The sequence below is a fragment of the Oncorhynchus nerka genome, linkage group LG14, assembly GCF_034236695.1.
Source record: "Oncorhynchus nerka isolate Pitt River linkage group LG14, Oner_Uvic_2.0, whole genome shotgun sequence".
Taxonomy (NCBI): domain Eukaryota; kingdom Metazoa; phylum Chordata; class Actinopteri; order Salmoniformes; family Salmonidae; genus Oncorhynchus; species Oncorhynchus nerka.
In genome coordinates this window covers 70,323,480-70,347,269 of record NC_088409.1, presented here as the reverse complement: position 1 = coordinate 70,347,269, position 23,790 = coordinate 70,323,480, and the positions used below count along the sequence as shown (strand labels likewise).

The 23,790-nt window shown below is 42.7% G+C and overlaps 2 protein-coding genes and 2 pseudogenes across 2 annotated transcripts; all 4 read right to left on the bottom strand.

Moving 5' to 3' along the window:
• Positions 1–213: 213 nt before the first annotated feature.
• On the bottom strand, positions 214–1,490 carry LOC115141798 (claudin-4-like). Its single transcript, XM_029680999.2, has one exon. The coding sequence runs from the start codon at positions 1,477–1,479 to the stop codon at positions 829–831; it is 651 nt and encodes a 216-aa protein (XP_029536859.1). The 5' UTR covers positions 1,480–1,490; the 3' UTR covers positions 214–828.
• A 3,052-nt stretch (positions 1,491–4,542) lies between these two features.
• LOC135559684 (claudin-like protein ZF-A9) lies at positions 4,543–7,445 on the bottom strand (annotated as a pseudogene).
• Positions 7,446–8,840: 1,395 nt separating this feature from the next.
• LOC115141796 (claudin-4-like) lies at positions 8,841–10,160 on the bottom strand. Its single transcript, XM_029680997.1, has one exon. It carries the CDS (start codon positions 10,040–10,042, stop codon positions 9,407–9,409), a length of 636 nt encoding a protein of 211 aa, XP_029536857.1. The 5' UTR covers positions 10,043–10,160; the 3' UTR covers positions 8,841–9,406.
• Positions 10,161–12,442: 2,282 nt separating this feature from the next.
• On the bottom strand, positions 12,443–13,981 carry LOC115141791 (claudin-like protein ZF-A89; annotated as a pseudogene).
• Between the last annotated feature and the right edge of the window lie 9,809 nt (positions 13,982–23,790).

The following is a 23,790-nucleotide window of genomic DNA, read 5'->3' as shown; positions in this document are numbered from 1 at the left end:
TCACCACAGCCACTAAAACAAAGATTCCACTGTGTCTTCTGTTGACTTCAGCCTCTGACTTTGTGATCTTGTAGGAAATAAGCCTTGTGTGCCTCACCGTGTACAGCATCTAGTCTTTCACACTTAATTCTGAATGTTCAATGTTCTCCCTTCTAATCAGTTTTGATACACCTTTTTCCAATAACATAAATAAAAGAGATGCAACAAAAGTAATTTAGGATCAAAATGTTTATTTATATTCGGTTCAAATCGCAAATCATTCAAAGAACATGATTTGCTGCCCTCTAAAATGCTGCATCTATTTTCTTTTAAAGCAGATTCTAGTCACAAAGTCAAATGTGAAAAACATTGTTCCTAAAACACATTACAAGAAATAACCACAGTTTAATAGGATGTAAAAAATGAAATGATGTGAATTACAACACAGGGATGTAAAAACAATCAGGTTCAATCAGTGGACGTACTTGTACTGTCAATAACAGTAACCTGTTGATTTTCAGTGATTATATTTCAATAACAGATATTTCCTCAACAAACATTTTTCATGGGGATAGTGAACATTTGAATATCTACAATTACCTAAGCCAGACTTATTTTATAACAATATTTAACTAATATGATCTTATTTTTAATAACTTCCACCAAAGCTACTGTATCAAATAGTTCCAGGGCAATTTTAAATGCATCAAAGTCAGACAATACACTGAACGACCAGACATGCACATGCAATGTTCAAAAGAGGGAAAAACATGCTGTGACATGTCTCTTCAGAGTGCCAACACCTGCATGATTTACCTGAAGTTAACAGGCAAATAAAGCACTCTCCTCTCACACATAGTTCTTTATGGCGTAGCTGCTGTGAGTGTGAGTGGGCATCCTAGCCAGGGTGTACCTATTGCTGGAACCATGCCTGCCCTCTCTCCCCCCTGGAGGACATCTGGTACACAGCACCCCTCCTCCACAGAACAGGAACCCAGAGGTCACCCAGCCCACATAGATGGCCGCCCCCATCTCCTTCTTCAGCACCTCAGGGACCCGCGGATTATAGAAGTCCCTAATGATAGACTGGGCTGTCCAGGACACAGCCACTATGATGCTTAACCCAGCCAGGGTAAAGGTGATCCCTGCGGCCTGCACCATGCAGGCTTTGACCCTGGGATGGCTCAGGCAGTTGGTACACCTAGCCCCCAGGAGGAAGACGAGGAACGCCAGGCAGCCCAGTACCATGCTGATGACAATGAGGCCCCGGGCCGCCTGGAGGTCAGGGGACAGGTCTAGAAGAGCGTCGTAGATCTTACACTGCATCTGTCCCGTGGTTTCAGACACACAGGTCATCCACAGGCCCTCCCAGAACACCTGCATGACCACCAGGTGGGTGCCGATGAACGCTGTGACCTTCCACATGGGCAGGGCGCAGATCAGGATGGTGCCTGTTAGGCCCACCATGGACAAGGTGATGCCCAGCTCCTCCACAGCCATGGGGGGTGGGGGGGGGGCTACAGCTTGCACAGAACTGGGGATAAAAGAAAGGGAAAAATATGCTCAACATGGCTGTTTGCTCTTTTATCGCTGTGATTACAACCTAGCAATTACCACACTTTTTTTTTTACAAAGACAACATGAAAAATGTTTTGGTCATTTAGCAGACGCTCTCTAGATCTACTTACAGTACTGATTCCATTCATTTTCGTACTGCTCTACCATGGGAATCGAACCCAAAACCCTGGTAATGCAAGTTGCAATACAAGATACCGCTTGTTCCATAGTCAATAAGTCCATGAATTCCAATTGTCCGTGCTGAAGCACTGAGGTTTATGCACATTGTCTGTTTGACTGAAAGGAACGCCAATGCAATGATGCATTGTGTGGTTCTAGGTTGGACATTGTCCACCCTACAGTTCTTCCTAACAGGCACACTACAGGACAGAGATGAGTAGGGATGTTTCTGTTTGGGGAGTAGAGGCCAATCAGCTTGTATAATGCAGAAACCGTTCATTTCACCCCTCAGTTTATTGCCTATCACACCTTTAGATCCCACATCAATACCCTTTTAGGAAATTCATTTTAAAATGAATAAACTCTTTAATTGGAGTAATACTGTATCTCTGACACTTATAACCTGCCCTGTCTGAATGATGTTTTGGCTTTGCCCGGTTCCATTGCCAACTGCAGTTAACAAGGGGTTGTTCCCTATTGGACATGAAGGGAGGGAAAGTCCATTGATAGATAACCTTTTATGAAGTATCTTTGCCACTTCACATGAAAACTCCAGAAGTGGATAATCTATTTTACAGTGGAACTTGGGGTACTACCATAATGATTATTGGAGATAGATTTACTACAATATGTTCTGTTTTCTCCTCTAGCCACTCCCAGTTACCACACGTTTAGATATTGTTCTGACATGCTTTGTTTTGCTTCTCACTTCGCTGCTAAAAATATATTGAAAATCTACTAAACCAGAATAGTTTTACTAGTGAATTCCCAGAATTGATTATTCAACAGTGAGCCTGCAATGGACTATACAAGGTCAATGATTCAGTCAGCACAACACTGAGATGTGATGTATCTCGTTAACTTGACATGAGCTTGACTTTACTAAATAAAGTGATATACAAAACAAATTAAATGTATTAATTACCATGACTGAGCAGATGTTTCCATCAGTGTTCCTATTAGATAAATATCACAGGATTTTTACAATGGTATTTTCTATTTTTATTTCACCTTTATTTAACCAGGTAGTCCAGTTGAGAACAAGTTTTCATTTACAACTGCGACCTGGCCTAGATAAAGCAAAGCAGTGCGACACAAACAACACAGAGTTACACATGGGATAAACAAGCGTACAGTCAATAACACAATAGAAAAGTCTATATACAGTGTGTGCAAATGTAGTAAGATTTAGGGAGGTAGGGCAATAAATAGGCCGTAGTGGCGAAATAATTACAATTGAGCAATTAAACACTGGAGTGATAGATGTGTAGACGATGAATGTGCAAGTTGAGATACTGGGGAGCAAAGGAGCAAAAAATAAATAACAATATGGGAATGAGGTAGTTGGGGTGCTATTTACAGATGGGCTATGTACAGGTGCAATGATCGGTAAGCTGCTCTGACAGCTGATGCTTAAAGTTAGTGAGGGAGGTAGGTAGCATTGTTAGGTGCTTTGTCATAGTTTTTGTCATGTGGGTGGCAGACAGTTTCTTCATCATTTGTCATAATAGAACTATGCTGAGAGAGGGCATAAGTATATACCACTAGATCGCAGTAGTGTGTCATCAGTGTATTTGATGGAGAGACATGACTGAGGTGTTGCACTATAATGCAGGTTTCTTTGAATTGAATAGAAAGAGAACAAGAAGCAGTGAATCAGTCATTCAGATTGAAACAATTATGCTAAAGTTGATACTGGGCGGAATATTAGGATTACATAATATTAATGAACTGTCTTTGTAACACAACTGAATGTAACGTGACAATCAATGATTTGATATTAAACTTTATCTTAACTCAATAACAAAACACCTAAGGCTAAGAGAATTTAATGGTGAGACATTTTCTGCATGAGAACAGCGTAACTCGAGCCCCTCTCTCCCAGATCGACAGATCTGATAGCATGGGAACATGATACTTTTTTCTCACAACTTAGTGTGAACTGACTCAACTCACTCCAGTCTTTTTATAAACTCAACCATAATTGGTTATTTTATTGATTTAGATGTTAAGAGTGGATTGATTTCCCCTTTACAATAATAACTGTCATAATAAACATACAGTAAACCCAATGTTTGGATGCCTTCAATTGTATATGTTGGTCGAAAAACACATTGAATCAAAATCAAACTTTATATCTCACATGCGCAGAATACAGCTAGTGTAGACCTCACCGTAAAATGCTTACAAGCCCTTAACCAACAGTGCAGTTCAAGAAAGAGTTAAGAAAATATTTACCAAATAAACTAAAGTTAAAAAATTATAAAAAGTAACACAATAAAATAACAATAACGAGGCTATATACAGGGGGTACAGCAAGTAGCAGCAGTGTACAAAACAAATGGGGGGGGGGGGGGTCAATGTAAATAGTCCGGTAGTCAATTGATTAATTGTTCAGCAGTCTTATGGCTTGGGGGTAGAAGCTGTCTGACTTGGCGCACCGGTACCACTTGCCGTGCGGAAGCAGAGAAAACAGTCTAAGACTTGGGTGACTGGAGTCTCTGACAGTTTTTTGGGCTTTCCTCTGACACCGCCTAGTATATACAGTTGAAGTCAGAAGTTTACATACACTTAGGTTGGAGTCATTAAAACTAGTTTTTCATCCACTCCCCAAATTTCTTGTTAACAAACTAAAGTTGGAGGGAAAAGGAGGATGCTTACAAGCCGAAGAACACCATCCCAACCGTGAAGCACGGGGGTGGCAGTATCATGTTGTGGAGGTGCTTTGCTGCAGGAGGAAGTGGTGCACTTCACAAAATAGATGGCATCATGAGGTTGGAAAATTATTTTGATATATTGAAGCAATATCTCAAGACATCAGTCAGGAAGTTAAAGCTTGGCCGCAAATGGGTCTTCCAAATGGACAATGACCCCAAGTATACTTCCAAAGTTGTGGCAAAATGGCTAAAGGACAACAACGTCAAGGTATTACAAAGCCCTGACCTCAATCCTATAGAAAACTTGTGAGCAGACCTGAAAAAGCGTGTGCAAGCAAGGAGGCCTACAAACCTGACACCAGCTCTGTCAGGAGGAATGGGACAAAATTCACCCAACTTATTGTGGGAAGCTTTTGGAAGGCTACCTGAAACGTTTGACCCAAGTTAAACAATTTAAAGGCAATGCTACCAAATAATGGTAGTTTAAATAAATAATTCTCTCTACTACTATTCTGACATTCTTCAAATAAAGTGGTGATCCTAACTGACCTAAAACAGGGAATTTTTACTATAATTAAATGTCAGGAATTGTGAAAAACTGAGTTTAAATGTATTTGGCTAAGGTGTATGTAAACTTCAGACTTCAACTGAAGTTCCTGGATGGCAGGAAGCTTGACCCCAGTGATGTACTGGGCCGTACGCACTACCCTTTGTAGCGTCTTACGGTCAGATTCCGAGCAGTTGCCATACCAGGTGGTGATGCATCCGGTCAGGATGCTCTCGATGGTGCAGCTGTAGAATTTTTGAGTATGTGGGGACCCATGCCAAATCTTTTCAGTCTCCTGAAGGGTAAAAGGTGTTGTCGTGCCCTCTTAACGACTGTCTTGGTGTGTTTGGAACATGATAGTTCATTGGTGATGTGAACACCAAGGAACTTGAAACTCTCGACCCCCTCCACTACAGTCCTGTCGATGTTAATCAGGGCCTGTTCGGTCTTTTCCTGTAGTCCACAATCAGCTCCTTTGTCTTGTTCACATTGAGGGAGAGGTTGTTGTCCTGGAACAACACTGCCAGTTCTCTGACCTCCTCCCTACAGGCTGTGATGTAGTTATTGGATTTGAAGCCTGGGTAGAGTTATTTGACACCAGATCCTGTCAAACAGGTTTTCTCAGTGTACTGTTTTATATCTCACAGAGAGCATTTTATGATGATGATGAATGCTTAGGGAAAACAAGGACATCAGTGGGAGTACTGAGTCAACACACACACCATAAATATGGAAAAAATTGTTTATGTAATAAAAGAGGTCATACAACAGTATAAACGTGCTGACTAATATAATTTGCAACAGTGTACTGTATAATCAACTTCCTTTAAATGGTTGAAAATTACATTGCCATGCAATACTTCGAGAAACAAATAACATTTACATATATCAAAATAGTGGCATATTAATACACTCATACACTTAGAAAAAATTGCCACACTGGAGGTCTGATGCGTGGTGCCGGCACTGGTGGTACCGGGCTGGTGACACGCACCTCAGGGCGAGTGCGGGGAGCAGGCACAGGATGTACTGGACTGTGGAGGCGCATTGGAGGTCTGGAGCGTAGAGCTGGCACAATGCGTCCTTGCTGGATGCTCACTTTAGCCCGACAAGTGCGGGGCGCTGGCACAGGACGCACTGGACTGTGAAAGCGTACTGGCGATACAGTGCGTAGAGCCAGCGCAGGATATCCTGGACCGAGGAGATGTACTGGAGACCAGGAGCGCTGAGCCGGCACAACCCTCCTGGCTGGATGCTCCCTTTCGCACGGCAAGTTGTTTTGGGGCTGCCTCTCGTGCTTGCTTCATTGAGCTATCTCCTCGTATCATCGCCGTTCTGCTTTCGCTGCCTCTATCTCCTCCTTCGGATGGCGATACTCCCCGGCCTGCGTCCAGGGTCCATTACCATCCAGGGTCTCCTCCCAAGTCCACTCCTCCTGTACACGCTGCTTGGTCCATATTTGGTGGGATCTTCTGTCACGTTCGTCGTAATGAGTTGACCAAGGCGCAGCGTGAATAGAGTTCCACATATTTTTTATAAACTGAAACTCACCAAAACAAAACAATAAGGCATAAACGAACCGTGAAACTACTGGTGTGCACTCAGGCAACTCAATGTAGACAAGATCCCACAAACACAAATGAGGAAATGGCTACCTAAATATGATCCCCAAGCAGAGACAATAATAAACAGCTGTCTCTGATTGGGAACCATATCAGGCCAACATAGACATACAAAAAACGTAGATCACCCACCCTAGTCACTATCACGTCCCAACCAACATAGAGAGTAAACAGCTTACTATGGTCAGGGCGTGACATTATACCACCAATACCTTTTGAAATGTTCATGCCGACCAGTTTGTCCCATGAACTGTCATGTTAAATGTAGGTCTTTGTTGGGGTGGAGGGGCTTGCCACAGAACCTGCTGCTTTGATGTGACCTCCTGACGACTAAGCCCCCTCACATAGGGGATTTGTCATGCTCCCTGGGGGAGCAGTTACCTGGGATCCCAGCCCCCCAGCTGATGTAGAGCGCGGCCCCCAGGTCCCTCTGCTGGGCATCCACCAGGAGCGGATTGTAGAATTCCTGGATGAAGATTCTGGCCGTCCAGGATACAGGGATGAGACACAGGATCCCACTGATGATAGAGCACCCCCCCCCCCCCTGCCCCCACTGTCATCTGTGCCTTGGCTACCTCCTCCACCACAAAGTTGGTGCACTTCCCCCGGCGAACGCCATGAGGAGGCTGGCGATTCCTACCACGATGTCCACCACGACCAGCGCTCTGGCAGCCTGCAGGTCGGAGCTGAGGGCTAGCAGTAATTTACCTTACACGGCATCTGGCCCGTGCTCTGGACCACACAGCTCATCCAGATGCTCTCCCATATGGTTTGCGAGGTGACAATGTTGTTGCCGTTGAAGGCAGTTACCCTCCACATGGGCACGCCGCAGACAATGATCGTCCACACCCAGCCGAGCAAGGCTAGGGCACTGCCCAGCATCTACATGCCCATAGAACCCATTCTGAATGCAGTGACTCTCTGTCTTGCTCTACTCGTCGACTCACTCCAAGTGTCTCCAAGTTAATATTGGAAGCTGATCAAGTGTTTATGTACATTTGAAAATGAGAAAGAAGAGTGTTACTAGCTGTTATAAGAAACAGAGAGCCAGCCAAAGAATCTCAGCCTTACAGGATTCTTTGTTGTCTGTGGACAATAAAGGTGAGTGTTTCATTTTATTCTCCTTTTTGGAGATGGTAGATCGGTTTACAAAAGCTGTTATGGTTCAAACACATCGATGAGGAACGAGGATGTAGGTATGTGCCAGAAAACTCAGCAGCTTAAAAGCTCAAACTGCAAAATAAACTTGACATTATCAGCAATAGATGGCAAATAGTGCTGAATTAAGTTTATATATAGTTGTTGGAGGGCAGAAAATAAAAGAGAGGATTTTTGAACGCATCATACCTTCTTAGTTTACACATTCTCAACTTAAAAAACAACAGTGATGTGTTTTACTTTGCTTTACACACCATTGCCAAGCTTCACTCTCACTGGCTTCGAGACGTCACCACAGTATCCAGAGCATGCAGTATGCCCCAACCGGTTTGGAGACATTCACATAGCATCTGCACACCAATGGACAGAAGAGAGAGGGGGGGAGAGAGCGAGAGATAATCTAATCTGTTTAAAGTCATACAACATATTTCTCCATGTGCACTGTTAACTAAAGCATTATGTAATGTACAGTATGTAAAAAGTGTGTCACTTTCACAAGAAGATATGCCAATTATACCAAAACATGTCACAAGGAATTACGATGTAGTTTCAGGGGTGATAAGGTAATACTGTTGTTAGTGCTTCACAGTTAAAGAAAGTAGGCACTATAGTCTATTCAACAATGAAAACAAAACCCGGTTCTACCAGTTTTTCTAATGTTTGTCTGGCGGACCTAAATTCTACATAGCTGGTTCTGAGAGGAAGCCAGTTTAAAATACAGAACTGTTTTCTTATCCCACCTGACGTAAATTGGGTAACTGGTTAATCTGTGCATTCTTGCCCCACTTTAAAGATTTTGAAAACTAATTGGTGTCAATCTGTCACTGCCAGTCTTACAGTAAAGAGGGTATAATGGGGTCAATTTATTTCAAATCGTTAGAAGAAATCGGTGTTCTCAGGATTGTGTGACAGGACTATAAATATTTTCCTCACTTTCTTACTCGAATCAATGGGATGTAAAATCCCACTTTCCAAAACCACTTTTGGTGTAATTCGAACAGAAGGCAGTGGGCAAGGATCATCAGAAGGTCATTTCACCTAAATACTATGCTATTAGACATTTAAGATTTCAGCTGAGATAAAGGAAATCACAGTAACTTGGAGTCTATTTATTTAAAAAAGACAGTTAAGACCAATGTGTAAACTTTGTTGGAAACGTTTTATAGAAAAATAAAGTTAGCAATTGAACAAGTTCTTTAGACATAATCAATGAACATATATTGTATGTTTGCAAAACATACTGTGATCTACAGTACAAAGTTATGACAAGTGAATCATACATATATACTGTACCTATGGTTTAACTCTCAAATCATATTGCCCATGTTCTTACATGAATATCAATATTATCATTCTGGTACAGTGTCCTTATACAGCAAAAGAGAAGTTAGGGTTATGGGAATGGCTTCAATTCACTTCAGTCATCCCTATCTTGATTCTTGAGATGATCTCTACAGGCAGCATATACAGTCACACTACTTCTCTTATGGACAAGAGTTCTGTCTTGTCTTTTTCTTGCAGTCCTAAAGTACTCAGTAATTTTGTTTTCATAGATTCATTCTGTTTTGATTTCACATCACTTTCAAAATGTAAAATGCAGAAGAACAAGACTTGAAAATGCCAAGTCTTGCAGGGTATTTTCAATTCACAGAGGATTACCAAAGGTAATCAAATAATTTATAGTCTCTCTTTCAACAGTTTCCTGCTCAGACGTAAGCTCTGCTGGTAGCTGTGGATCTTGCCTGTGAGTACTTCACTGGGTAGTTGTCACGCTCCTCCTTGGGTGGGCAGGAGCTGCAGAGGAGCCCCCCTCCCAGGATCAGGAGCCCTGCGGTGCCCCAGCCGATGTATAGCGAGGCCCCCAGCTCCCTCCTCTGGGCCTCAACCAGCAGGGGGTTGTAGAAATCCCTGATGATGGTGTTGGCGGACCAGCAGACAGGGACGAGGATGAGGACGCCAGCCACGATGAAGATGATCCCGCTGGCAATGGCTACTTTAGCTTTGGAAGCCTCATCCTCCACAAAGTTGGTGCACTTTCCTCCAGCAATTCCCAGGAGGATGCCGAAGCATGACGCGATGATGGCGATGACGCTCAGAGCTCTGGCAGCCTGCAGGTCCTGGGGTAAGGCCAGAAGGGAGTCGTAGATCTTGCACTGCATCTGTCCCGTGCTCTGGGTTACACAGTTCATCCACAAGCCCTCCCAGATGACCTGAGCAGTCACGATGTTGGCTCCGATGAAGGCTGTGACTTTCCACATAGGCAGGGCACACACAATGATGGTCCCCAGGAACCCGATGATAGCCAGGACGAAGCCCAGCATCTGTCTTCCCATCGACACCATTTTGAAGACTTCTTTTTTGTTGTAAAATCAATGAAGCTAGGGGCAGAGGTTGTAGAGGAGAGTCAACCGCAGGTCAGCTCAGCTTGGTTGTAATCGTTGTTAACTAATGGCTCAGTCACATCCCCTGAAGTTATATGGATCTCTCTGCTCCTGAAAGGGTGGAGTCAACTTCTTTCCCCCTGACCTGAAACCAGTTGACATGGTAATTTTCAAGCTGGGCCAGATTCTTTCACTTCCCTGGTCGGTATGTGTGGTTGACGACCGGTTTCGATGAGACACGCTAACGAAAACAAGACCAGTGAAGAGATAGTCATTTGTCCATTCAAACAATGCCTCTGTAGTGAATGCTGGATAGCTGGGAGGTTAGGCCTGTCTGCCCACAGGTTATGGTAGAGACATAAACTGTCAACAATGCCACCTGAATTAGTCATGGCCGGAAGTTCGAAGCTACTAGTTTTCATGATGACATTGTTTATTGCAACAATTTTTTCCTCTAGTCAAGTTGCTAATAACACCAGAATTGTGATTTGTCATAGCCAGAAGTAAGTTTAGGCCTATATTCACTTTCTGTTTTCTTGGTTTTGATCCTGAACCCATTTCTTTCATGTAATAAACCAATACATTAAATAAACACATTACAGAACATTGCCTTTAAGCCGGTTCAGATTTAAGAGACCTTCATTTTAAAGAAAGCGGTAATCTAATTAAACAACGGATTTGAATTACAGTTTAGAATCTCAAAACTATCCCACTGAGCACAGACATCTATTCCACGTTGGTTCAACGGACCTAATTTTATTGAAATTACGTGGAAACAACGTAGATTCAACCAGTGTGTGCCCAGTGGGATGTTTGTATATTTGGAGAGAGGCGATATGAGGTAGCTTATGAGAAACCATGCTATCGTCAAAATAAACAGAAATGACCAGTTACGTCATTATGTAACTAAAAGATGTTGATCCCTTAAAATCCTTAAGAGTCTATTGACGCACCCCATCAAAACCCATCAGTTTAAGCTTATAGATATCTTTTTTTTTGCACTGACTGTGTCTCAATCAGCCACATCCGCCTATGTCGACCTTCCGCATCTGCGGTGAAAGGTGGCCGAGCTACAGCGGTGTTTGTCAGCCCATGAGACATCCCTAAAATTGGCCTTCTCACGAAAATGTCAGTAGCGTCCGAACGGTTTGGCCTACAAAACTAATATGGAAAGATGAGACTTCTCCATTTTTGCTCTACAACCCCTACAAGCCCCACGGGACTCGTCTAATGTCAGTAACGCTGATGTGCCATTTTCTGTAGCGTCCAAACTGTTTGGGCTACAAACTATGTGTCACGGGACTCATCTTAAGGTAACCCATACAAAAGAATAGAAGATGTATGGAGAAGGTTTTGTGGCAACAAAAATAAAGGGGTTAAATATGTGTAAAAATATATATATACAGTGCCTTGCGAAAGTATTCGGCCCCCTTGAACTTTGCGACCTTTTACCACATTTCAGGCTTCAAACATAAAGATATAAAACTGTATTTTTTTGTGAAGAATCAACAACAAGTGGGACACAATCATGAAGTGGAACGACATTTATTGGATATTTCAAACTTTTTTAACAAATCAAAAACTGAAAAATTGGACGTGCAAAATTATCACAAAAAAATTCACAAAAAAATACAGTTTTATATCTTTATGTTTGAAGCCTGAAATGTGGCAAAAGGTCGCAAAGTTCAAGGGGGCCGAATACTTTCGCAAGGCACTGTATATATATCCAGAGCTTTCTTATATCTTCTAGATGTAGCACAGACACTTCAACACTTTATTCCTCATGATGTACTTTTCTGTCTGTTTTTTGGCATTTATGAATGTGTTATTCAATGTGCTTCTATTGGCTTTTGTAGAAAAGGCCAAATGCAATATTTTTCTAATATTTCTTTTTGATACCTGAAGGGGTCCTAAAATTCCAAATCAAATAGCTACATGATCCATGGTATGAACATCTTAAAACAATTTCATACGTTATCTTAGTACCCATTCCCCCCCAATCAGTAGTGTAAAGTACTTAAGTAAAAAACAAGATAATTGTTCCGTCTGGTTTGCTTAATATAAGGAATTTGAAATTATTTATACTTTTACTTTTGATACTTAAGTATATTTGAGCAATTGTATTTACTTTTGATACTTAAGTATATTTCAAACCAAATACTTTGACTTTTACTCAAGTAGTATTTTACTGGGTGACTTTCACTTTTACTTGAGTCATTTTCTGTTAAGGTATCATGACAATTGGGTACTTTTTCCGCCCCCAAAGGATTAGACTTTTAGATTCATGATTTAAGGGAGAATTTAATTCAAAATGCAACTTTTAAAACATGAATTGTAAGTTTGAAAATGCATAGGCTTTGATTATTGGTATGATTATTGCTCATAGTTTATGAACATTTAAAATTGCAGCTGTTGTTTCACCACTTTTCCACAAAGACACATTAAGACTTCACATTATATCATAAAGTGTGTTTATTTTTGGTAAAAATATTTACAGAAAAATGTGTTGTTTTTGTGTACTGATACATCACAAGTTATAGACCAACCAGCTATTTACAAAACAACAGCATCAGTTGCACAATGGGAGAAAAACACAGGCTGCTGCTAAAATGAACATTTATGCTACATCCATTCTCATTATCAAACCATTTCTCATAACGTTTGCATACTAGAAGTCAATACTTAAGGATTTACATTGTCAACATTTGAAAGAACAGATTCTTCCGCTTGTGTGCAGGTGCAAAAACTTGTAAACAAAATTAATTTTATTCACTCTGAACCACTTTCATGTCTATAAATTGCATGTTATTCTCATCAATAACAATATCTACATATCATTGTGGACAAAAGTACATGAAATAAGTACATTTTGGTGGCACAATCACACTCTGCAGAGGCAAAGCAAAGCAAAACAATAGCTTGAAAACATCAAGGTTGAGAATACCAGTCAATATTCAGGGTTAACTTTCTTCTTTCCATTTCACTTTGTTACAGATACTGTCCAGGCCATCCAGGTAAAGCGTATTCTATTGGTGCTGCATACGGCTTGCTTGGTGCACACAACTCTGTCCCTGAGTAGGGCCTGCTGGTTGGGGTGTAAACTCTCCCATAGGGCCCTGCCTGAACCATTGGTTGGCCTGGATAGGGGTACATGGGCGCTCCTTGAGGATAGCTCGGGTACCCATACATCTTCTGGGGCGGGCAGGAGGTGCAGAGGATGATCCCCCCGATGAGGAGCAGCGCTGTGGAGCCCAAGCCGATGTAGATGGAGGCTCCTATCTCCCTCCTCTGGGTCTCGATGGTCAGAGGGTTATTAAAGTCGGAGATAGTGAACGTCGCTGACCAGCAAACAGGGATGAGGACCATGCATCCAAGGATCGTCACTTTACTCTTGGAGGAATCCGATTTCAGGCAGCTGGTGCACTGGCCCCCGATGAAGGTGACAACAAAACAGGCCAACAAAGTTGAAGATGATGGAGATGATGACCAAGGGCCTTGCTGCCTGGAGGTCCATGGATAGCCTCATCACTGAGTCATTTATCTTACACTGCATCTGTCCCGTGCTCTGCATCTTGCAGTTCATCCACAGGCCATCCCACACGATCTGGCCTGTCACAATGTTAGCACCAATGTACGTACGTGGTCACCCTCCACATGGGGATACCCATGGTCACTGCCACCCCCACGAAGCCGATTAATCTGAGCAGTTGGCCCAACACCTCCTTGCCAATCCTCCCCATGATGAGAGGCTGTGTCTGGAGTGGGAAAAATATCAATTTGGCTGCCTAGGTCAGAAACAACTGGAGCCTGCTGAGGAGGACACATGTGCAGGAGGAGTAGTTTCCTGTCACGAGGTGAGTTGTTCTGGACAGACCAGATTCCTCAGACTGTCACGCTGTAGATACTGTGTGACACACAGACAGAGCTGAAGGAGTGGTAGCAATCTTTTACTCAATACTGTCATTTTCAGAAAGCTCTCTTTCATGTGCGACAGGTTCAAAACAACCTGGAGTTCAGATAGTCACACTTCTTTCCACCAATAGACACTGAAACTGGCACTTCCATGAAGGCATGACCATCTGTCAAAATGCTCAATCCCAAACCTTCATTGTGACTTTGAAAATGTAAATACACGTATAGACAGGGCTATTTATTTTACAAATAAGAAAATTGGTTTTACTGACACCGTGTATCAACATTGGGAAATAGTATACTTCAAAGATGCAAAGATAGGATGTGTTATGATGAAAGTAACATTCCACTCACAGTTAGTCAATGTGTTATTTGTTTCCACAAGTGACTCACTGCAGTCTGATCATGTTGCATTTCATCAACTGCAGGTTACAATAAACTGTCAACAACTTGCTATTTAGGGAAAATGGCATTGGTGACATGTTCAAACCACATAATAACATGTCTTCATCCCAAAAGCTCTCATCTAATCACAAGAGCCATTTAGATTATGCATAAGATACATTGAGCACATGGTGTTGAGAAAATGGTTCAAACATGGAGACCCCAAACCACTACAGTATTTAGAAATATTTATGTCAGGCATTGACCTAGCCTACCAAGGAGGGGTGAAGAAGGAGAGGAGGAGGGCACATGTGAGATATATATGATTAAGCAGCCTGGTCTCATAGACTAAACGTAACAATGTAAATCCAAGACACTGATATTAGTATGATATGTTACGTTTGGTATGGTTACATAAGACAGATAGTTACTTTAAAGCAAAAACAAAAGTAGGGTAAGTGGACTTATAACGCGAACGTCTAGCAACCCTAAGGTTGCGAGTTCGAATCACAGACAACTTTAGCATTTTACTTTGCAACTACTTAGCATATTAGCTACCCTTCCTCTAACCCTTTTAGCTAACCTTAACCTTTTAACCTAACTCCTAAACTTAACCCTAAACCCTAGCTTAACTAATGTTAGCCACCTAGCTAGAATTCGAAACATGTCATAATGAAACAAATTCATTACATATACACTACTTTTTGCAAATTCTTAACATATAATACGAATTGTAATTCGTAACATATCATACAAAATGGGTGATGGACATCCACACATTAATACATACCATACATACCATACATACCATACCATTTCGTTTCGTTTTAGATATTTTTCTTCGCATATCTTTAAAAACATTTTGCTAAACCTAAGCTTCCAAATACTCTCCTGCAACCCGCCTCACCCAATGTAGCTACTTTTCCTAAAGTATTTATATTTACTTCGGAACCGGAACCCCTCAACTGAAGCTAACCACCAGCTATGCTAGCGGTCTTCGGCTAACCGGTCATCAGCTAACCTTTAGCTCGGAAAGCTCTCGCCAGTTCGAACAACGCGACGCTAACCAGAGCATAACGGACCTATTTATTTTTTATCCCCGGATTCCCACCGTACACGGAACATTTTTCAGCTGGATCTTCACAACTAGCTATCGAGCTAAACCGCAACCCTGGTCGATTACTCCTGGCTAGCGTTTCCACCCACGTAGCTTGAAGCTAACCCGGCCAGACCTCCTGTGCTCCTAGCATAATCCTGGGCTACAATACCCAGACTCACGACCGGTCTATCGATGTCACTGCATTAAGAGGAATAAACAGACTCACCCCACCACGACGTCCTCTAAAGGCTAACTCTCTAGCCCTCGCTATCTCCTTGCTTGCTAATTCGGCATGCTAACTGCTAGCTTGTTTAACCCAGGTCCGCTAACTACTACCTTGTTTACCCCGGCCTGCTAATCTGTTAGCTTGTTAGCACAGGCCTGCTAACCGTCTGCATCGCCGCGTCCCAAACACGCAGTGGCCCATATGTACTTTCTATCTCTTCCCGATTTTTAAAAATGTGTTTATACCTTCCGGAAACCTGCCTCACCCAATGTGATACGGAATCGCTATTATTTTAAATTTTTAGAACACACTCAAGAACCTCCAGAAGCTAACCAGCTAACTAGCTACAAGCTATTTAGTCATTGTTAGTTTCTTAACCTGGATAACACTCGCCAGTCCAGCCCCCCTGCCCCATCCACCGCTGCCCCCTGGACTCTGATCACTTGGCTACATAGCTGATGCACGCTGGACTGTCCATTAATCACGGTACTCCATTCTGCTTGTTCGTTTTATCTGTCGGCCCCGTTGCCTAGTCAATGCCATTTTACCTGCTGTTGTTATGCTAGCTGATTAGCTGTTGTCTCACCCACTGTTTTAGCTAGCTTTCAATTCAACACCTGTGATTACTGTATGCCTCGCTGTATGTCTCTCTCAAATGTCAATATGCCTTGTATACTGTTGCTCAGGTTAGTTATCATTGTTTTAGTTCACAATGGAGCCCCTAGTCCCCTCCTCATACCCCTGATACCTCCTTTGTCCCACCTCCCACATATGCGGTGACCTCACCCATTACAACCAGCATGTCCAGAGATAAAACCTCTCTCATCATCACCCAGTGCCTGGGCTTACCTCCGCCATACCCGCACCCCACCATACCCCTGTCTGCGCATTATGCCCTGAATATATTCTACCATGCCCAGAAACCTGCTCCTCTTATTCTCTGTCCCCAACGCTCTAGGCGACCAGTTTTGATAGCCTTTAGCCGCACCCTCATACTACTCCTTCTCTGTTCCGCAGGTGATGTGGAGGTAAACCCAGGCCCTGCATGTCCCCAGGCACCCTCATTTGTTGACTTCTGTGATCGAAAAAGCCTTGGTTTCATGCATGTCAACATCAGAAGCCTCCTCCCTAAGTTTGTTTTACTCACTGCTTTAGCACACTCTGCTAACCCTGATGTCCTTGCCGTGTCTGAATCCTGGCTCAGGAAGGCCACCAAAAATTCAGAGATTTCCATACCCAACTATAACATCTTCCGTCAAGATAGAACTGCCAAAGGGGGAGGAGTTGCAGTCTACTGCAGAGATAGCCTGCAAAGTAATGTCATACTTTCCAGGTCCATACCCAAACAGTTCGAACTACTAATTCTGAAAATTACTCTCTCCAGAAATAAGTCTCTCACTGTTGCCGCCTGCTACCGACCCCCCTCAGCTCCCAGCTGTGCCCTGGACACCATTTGTGAACTGATTGCCCCCCATCTAGCTTCAGAGTTTGTTCTGTTAGGTGACCTAAACTGGGATATGCTTAACACCCCAGCAGTCCTACAATCTAAGCTAGATGCCCTCAATCTCACACAAATCATCAAGGAACCCACCAGGTACAACCCTAACTCTGTAAGCAAGGGCACCCTCATAGACGTCATCCTGACCAACTGGCCCTCCAAATACACCTCCGCTGTCTTCAACCAGGATCTCAGCGACCACTGCCTCATTGCCTGTATCCGCTACGGTGCCGCAGTCAAACGACCACCCCTCATCACTGTCAAACGCTCCCTAAAACACTTCTGTGAGCAGGCCTTTCTAATCGACCTGGCCCGGGTATCCTGGAAGGACATTGACCTCATTCCGTCAGTTGAGGATGCCTGGTCATTCTTTAAGAGTAACTTTCTCACCATTTTAGATAAGCATGCTCCGTTCAAAAAATGCCGAACTAAGAACAGATACAGCCCTTGGTTCACTCCAGACCTGACTGCCCTCGACCAGCACAAAAACATCCTGTGGCGGACTGCAATAGCATCGAACAGTCCCCGCGATATGCAACTGTTCATGGAAGTCAGGAACCAATACACGCAGTCAGTCAGGAAAGCTAAGGCCAGCTTCTTCAGGCAGAAGTTTGCATCCTGTAGCTCCAACTCCAAAAAGTTCTGGGACACTGTGAAGTCCATGGAGAACAAGAGCACCTCCTCCCAGCTGCCCACTGCACTGAGGCTAGGGAACACGGTCACCACCGACAAATCCATGATTATCGAAAACTTCAACAAGCATTTCTCAACGGCTGGCCATGCCTTCCGCCTGGCTACTCCTACCTCGGCCAACACCTCCGGCCCCCCCGCAGCTCCTCGCCCAAGCCTCTCCAGGTTCTCCTTTACCCAAATCCAGATAGCAGATGTTCTGAAAGAGCTGCAAAACCTGGACCCGTATAAATCAGCTGGGCTTGACAATCTGGACCCTCTATTTCTGAAACTATCCGCCGCCATTGTCGCAACCCCTATTACCAGCCTGTTCAACCTCTCTTTCATATCGTCTGAGATCCCCAAGGATTGAAAGCTGCCGCAGTCATCCCCTCTTCAAAGGGAGACACCCTGGACCCAAACTGTTACAGACCTATATCCATTCTGCCCTGCCTATCTAAGGTCTTCGAAAGCCAAGTCAACAAACAGGTCACTGACCATCTCGAATCCCACCGTACCTTCTCCGCTGTGCAATCTGGTTTCCGAGCCGGTCACGGGTGCACCTCAGCCACACTCAAGGTACTAAACGACATCATAACCGCCATCGATAAAAGACAGTACTGTGCAGCCGTCTTCATCGACCTTGCCAAGGCTTTCGACTCTGTCAATCACCATATTCTTATCGGCAGACTCAGTAGCCTCGGTTTTCGGATGACTGCCTTGCCTGGTTCACCAATTACTTTGCAGACAGAGTTCAGTGTGTCAAATCGGAGGGCATGCTGTCCGGTCCTCTGGCAGTCTCTATGGGGTGCCACAGGGTTCATTCTCGGGCCGACTCTTTTCTCTGTATATATCAATGATGTTGCTCTTGCTGCGGGCGATTCCCTGATCCACCTCTACGCAGACGACACCATTCTATATACTTTCGGCCCGTCATTGGACACTGTGCTATCTAACCTCCAAACGAGCTTCAATGCCATACAACACTCCTTCCGTGGCCTCCAACTGCTCTTAAACGCTAGTAAAACCAAATGCATGCTTTTCAACCGATCGCTGCCTACACCCGCATGCCCGACTAGCATCACCACACTGGATGGTTCCGACCTTGAATATGTGGACACCTATAAGTACCTCGGTGTCTGGCTAGACTGCAAACTCTCCTTCCAGACCCATATCAAACATCTCCAATCGAAAATCAAATCAAGAGTCGGCTTTCTATTCCGCAACAAAGCCTCCTTCACTCACGCTGCCAAGCTTACCCTAGTAAAACTGACTATCCTACCGATCCTCGACTTCGGCGATGTCATCTACAAAATTGCTTCCAACACTCTACTCAGCAAACTGGATGCAGTTTATCACAGTGCCATCCGTTTTGTCACTAAAGCACCTTATACTACCCACCACTGCAACTTGTATGCTCTAGTCGGCTGGCCCTCGCTACATATTCGTCGCCAGACCCACTGGCTCCAGGTCATCTACAAGGCCATGCTAGGTAAAGCTCCGCCTTATCTCAGTTCACTGGTCACGATGGCAACACCCATCCGTAGCACGCGCTCCAGCAGGTGTATCTCACTGATCATCCCTAAAGCCAACACCTCATTCGGCCGCCTTTCGTTCCAGTACTCTGCTGCCTGTGACTGGAACGAATTGCAAAAATCTCTGAAGTTGGAGACTTTTATCTCCCTCACCAACTTCAAACATCTGCTATCTGAGCAGCTAACCGATCGCTGCAGCTGTACATAATCTATTGATAAACAGCCCACCCATTTTCACCTACCTCATCCCCACAGTTTTTATTTATTTACTTTTCTGCTCTTTTGCACACCAATATCTCTACCTGTACATGATCATCTGATCATTTATCACTCCAGTGTTAATCTGCAATATTGTAATTATTCGCCTACCTCCTCATGCCTTTTGCACACATTGTATATAGACTCCCCTTTTTTTCTACTGTGTTATTGACTTGTTAATTGTTTACTCCATGTGTAACTCTGTGTTGTCTGTTCACACTGCTATGCTTTATCTTGGCCAGGTCGCAGTTGCAAATGAGAACTTGTTCTCAACTAGCCTACCTGGTTAAATAAAGGTGAAATAAATTTTAAAAAATTTAAAAAAGAAACATAACAAATAGACGTACACGGATTTACGGACAGAATAATACAGAACAGTTTGCAGTCAGCAAGTGAGCCCTTCAGGAGATTGAAATAGTTTTATTGGCATTTGGTTTAATTTACTTTGTGGACAATCTTACCACACTGCCTCTGGGTTTTTATTGAACCTTTATTTAACTAGGCAAGTTAGTTAAGAACAAATTCTTATTTACAATGACAGCCTAGGAACAGTGGGTTAACTGCCTTGTTCGGGGGAAGAACGAGAGATTTTTACCTTGGGTTTCAAACTAACAACCTTTCGGTTACTGGCCCAACGCTCTAACCACTAGGCTACCTGTTGCCGCAAAAGTTAACTGTTCACACTTGAGTAGCCCATCCTAAACAAGGACTTCATCCTACAGCTGTCCAACTACTCAACACCCAATCACAATTCCAGCAATGCAATAAATCAACAGTTTGATTATCACTCATTAAAATATGGAATAAAAACATTTTCAAATGTAAAAACTTTGAAATTAAAATGATTGGAGTAAAAACCAAAAAAGTCTGTTCACAAAGGCTCAAAGCAACATTGTTAGGCTATTCAATGTTCAAAGAGAATATTGCCATCTGCTCACACAGTCTGCTCTTGCCACGTAGGATTTTATAGATCTCGCCACGATATATTAGGAGGACTGTCCCCGATCCTGGCTTGGTGGATACTGGCTAGAGACAACACAGAGTTACACATGGAGTAAACAATTACAGGATTGTAGAAGTCTCGGATGATCTCTTTATGTAGTGTTGTGTTGTCTCTCTTGTTGTGATGTGTGTTTTGTCCTATATTTATATTGTATTTATTATTATTTTTTAATCCCAGGCCCTGTCCCCACAGGAGGCCTTTTGCCTTTTGGTAGGAATTAGGAATAGGAATTGTTTTTAACTGACTTGCCGAGTTAAATAAAGGTTAAATTAAATTTCAATTAAAATAAGCTGAAAAGCAGACAGTGGCGTGTATTCATGGATGCCAAGGGAAGGACAAAAAATGTTACCGTATCTTTCAACTAATTTTCCTTCAATTCGCACGAGGCCGAATGTATCTCACAGTAAGCACCCAATTTACCTACCTCATCCCCATACTGTTTTTATTTATTTACTTTTCTGCTCTTTTGCACACCAGTATCTCTACCTGCACATGACCATCTGATCATTTATCACTCCAGTGTTAATCTGCTAAATTGTAATTATTCGCCTACCTCCTCATGCCTTTTGCACACAATGTGTATAGACTCTTTTTTTTCTTTTTTTCTACTGTGTTATTGACTTGTTTATTGTTTACTCCATATGTAACTCTGTGTTGTCTGTTCACACTGCTATGCTTTATCTTGGCCAGGTCGCAATTGTAAATGAGAACTTGTTCTCAACTAGCCTACCTGGTTAAATAAAGGTGAAATACAATTTATAAAAAATAAAAATCTGAGCGAGTGAAACAGCATCTCTCTACGTGTATGCCATCTATCTGATGCTGTCTGGTCCAAACGAGTATGACATTGTTGCCGACCATAGCACTGAAGGCAAGGGCAGCCAGCGAGCTACTATCAAATCTCATTAAGAGCACACGCCATTGACAGAAAAACTTGAATTGTTGCATCTCGTTGTGTTGTTGTCCTCCGTGGCTAGCTAAATTTGTCCCTTTCCTAAATTAGCCATGGCTGGAGATAGGGATTTGGAATTGTGGTTTTACTTAATTCTCCATACTGGCCAATGATTATAACGGCAATTCTAATCTATTATTGTAAAGAGGCAATCAATCCACTCTAGTAGCATCTAAATCAATAAAATAATAAATAATGGTTGAGTTTTTGAAAAGACTGGAGTGAGTTGAGTCGGTTCACACTAAACTGTGTGAAAGCAGTATAATGTTCCCATGCTATCAGATCTGTCGATCAGGGAGAGAGGGGTTCGAGTTATGCCGTTCTCATGCAGAAAATGTTGAAAGAGCTTAAAATGACATCCCTTCCTTTAGTTATTTTTCTAATTTGTCTCACAAGTGGGGGTGGCAGGGTAGCCTAGTGGTTAGAGCGTTGGACTCGTAACTGAAAGGTTGGAAGATCAAATCCCAGAGCTGACAAGGTAAAAAAAAACTGTCTTTCTACCCCTGAACAAGGCAGTTGGACTAGTAACTTGACTAGGCCGTCATTGAAAATAAGAATTTGTTCTTAACTGACCTGCCCAATAAAATAAACGGTGAATTATCTTAGCCTTAGGTGCTTTGTTATTGTGTTAAGATGAAGTCTAATATCAAGTCATTCAGTAGTGTTACAGAGACAGTTCATTGAATGACCAAATCATCCTCATATTCTGCCCAGTATCAACTATAGCATAATTGTTTCACTCTGAATGACTGTTTGTTCTCTTTCTATTCAAAGAAACCTGCATTATAGTACAACACCTCAGTTATGTCCCTCCATCAAATACACTGATGACACATTACTGCTATCTAGTGGTATATACGTATGCCCTCTCTCAGCATAGTTCTAATATGATGAAGAAACTGCCTGCCACCCACATGACAAAAACTATGACAAACAAGGCAGTTACCCACTGTTCCTAGGCCGTCATTGAAAATAATCATTTGTTCTTAACTGACCTGCCTAGTAAAATAAAATAAAAACAGTAAATTATCTTAGCCTTAGGTGCTTTCAGAATATCAGAATTGGGCTGCCTGTGTAAATGCCACCTACCATTGTAAACATCCCATGATATTTATCTAATAGGAACATTGATGGGAAAAGATACTCAGTCACGGAAATTAATACATTTAATTTGTATCTCATTTTATTTAGTCAAATCAAGCTCATGTCAAGTTAACAAGATATATCGCATCTCAGTGTTGTGACTGAGTGACTGAATCACTGACCTTGTTTTGTCCATTGAAGGCTCACTGTTGCAAAATCGTTTATTGGGATTCACTAGTAAAACTATTCTGGGTTATTACATTTTCAATGTATTTTTAGCAGCGAAGTGAGAAGCGAAACAAAGCATGTCAGAACAATATCTAAACGTGTGGTAACTGGGAGTGGCTAGAGGAGAAATGTGTATACAGAACATCTATATCCAGAAAAACAGGATTTGATGCATCTTGTTGTTTTGTCCTCCGGTGGCTAGCTGACCAACTAGCTCAAATTGAACCTTTCCTAAATTAGCTATGGAGGGAGATAGGGATTTGGACTTGTGGTTTTACTTAATTCTCCATACTGGCCAATGATTATAACGACAAATGATTATAATTCTGATCCAACCATTATTTCATACACTTTTGTCCCCCTGGTCTGAGATGGAAGTTCAATATGTAGCTAGATGTAGAAGGCTAACGTTAACTAGCTAACGTTGCCCATGAATGGAAATTAGCAAGCATTTTAGCCAGGTAGCCTAATATAACAAAAAATACAATTGTATACTGTATGACAGAATCATATACATTTTCGTCAACATGAAAGAAGATGAGGATGGCATTTGGCGTTTCTCTACAAGTAGGGTGAGTCAACATGTTTTCTACCTGAACCCCACAGAAAGAAATCAAAACCATGGACAGCCACATCATATTTAGCTTACATTGATTGGACTACATTTTGTTGGCTTCCCCAGTGATTTTACCCACGCACCGGTACTGCAAGCAGACCCGGATGCCATCGAAAATGACAAATCTGCTGTGGGGACTGTGGACTTTGACCGCTTGTCCTCGATGCAATTGGTGCATTTCCCCACAGCCATAGACAGCCGGATGGCGATGAGTTCGACCATGATGGAGATGACCACCAGGGCACG

Coding starts and splice junctions, on each gene's coding strand:
- LOC115141796 (XM_029680997.1), bottom strand. CDS start 10,042: ATGGTGTCGATGGGAAGACAGATGCTGGGCTTCGTCCTGGCTATCATC.
- LOC115141798 (XM_029680999.2), bottom strand. CDS start 1,479: ATGGCTGTGGAGGAGCTGGGCATCACCTTGTCCATGGTGGGCCTAACA.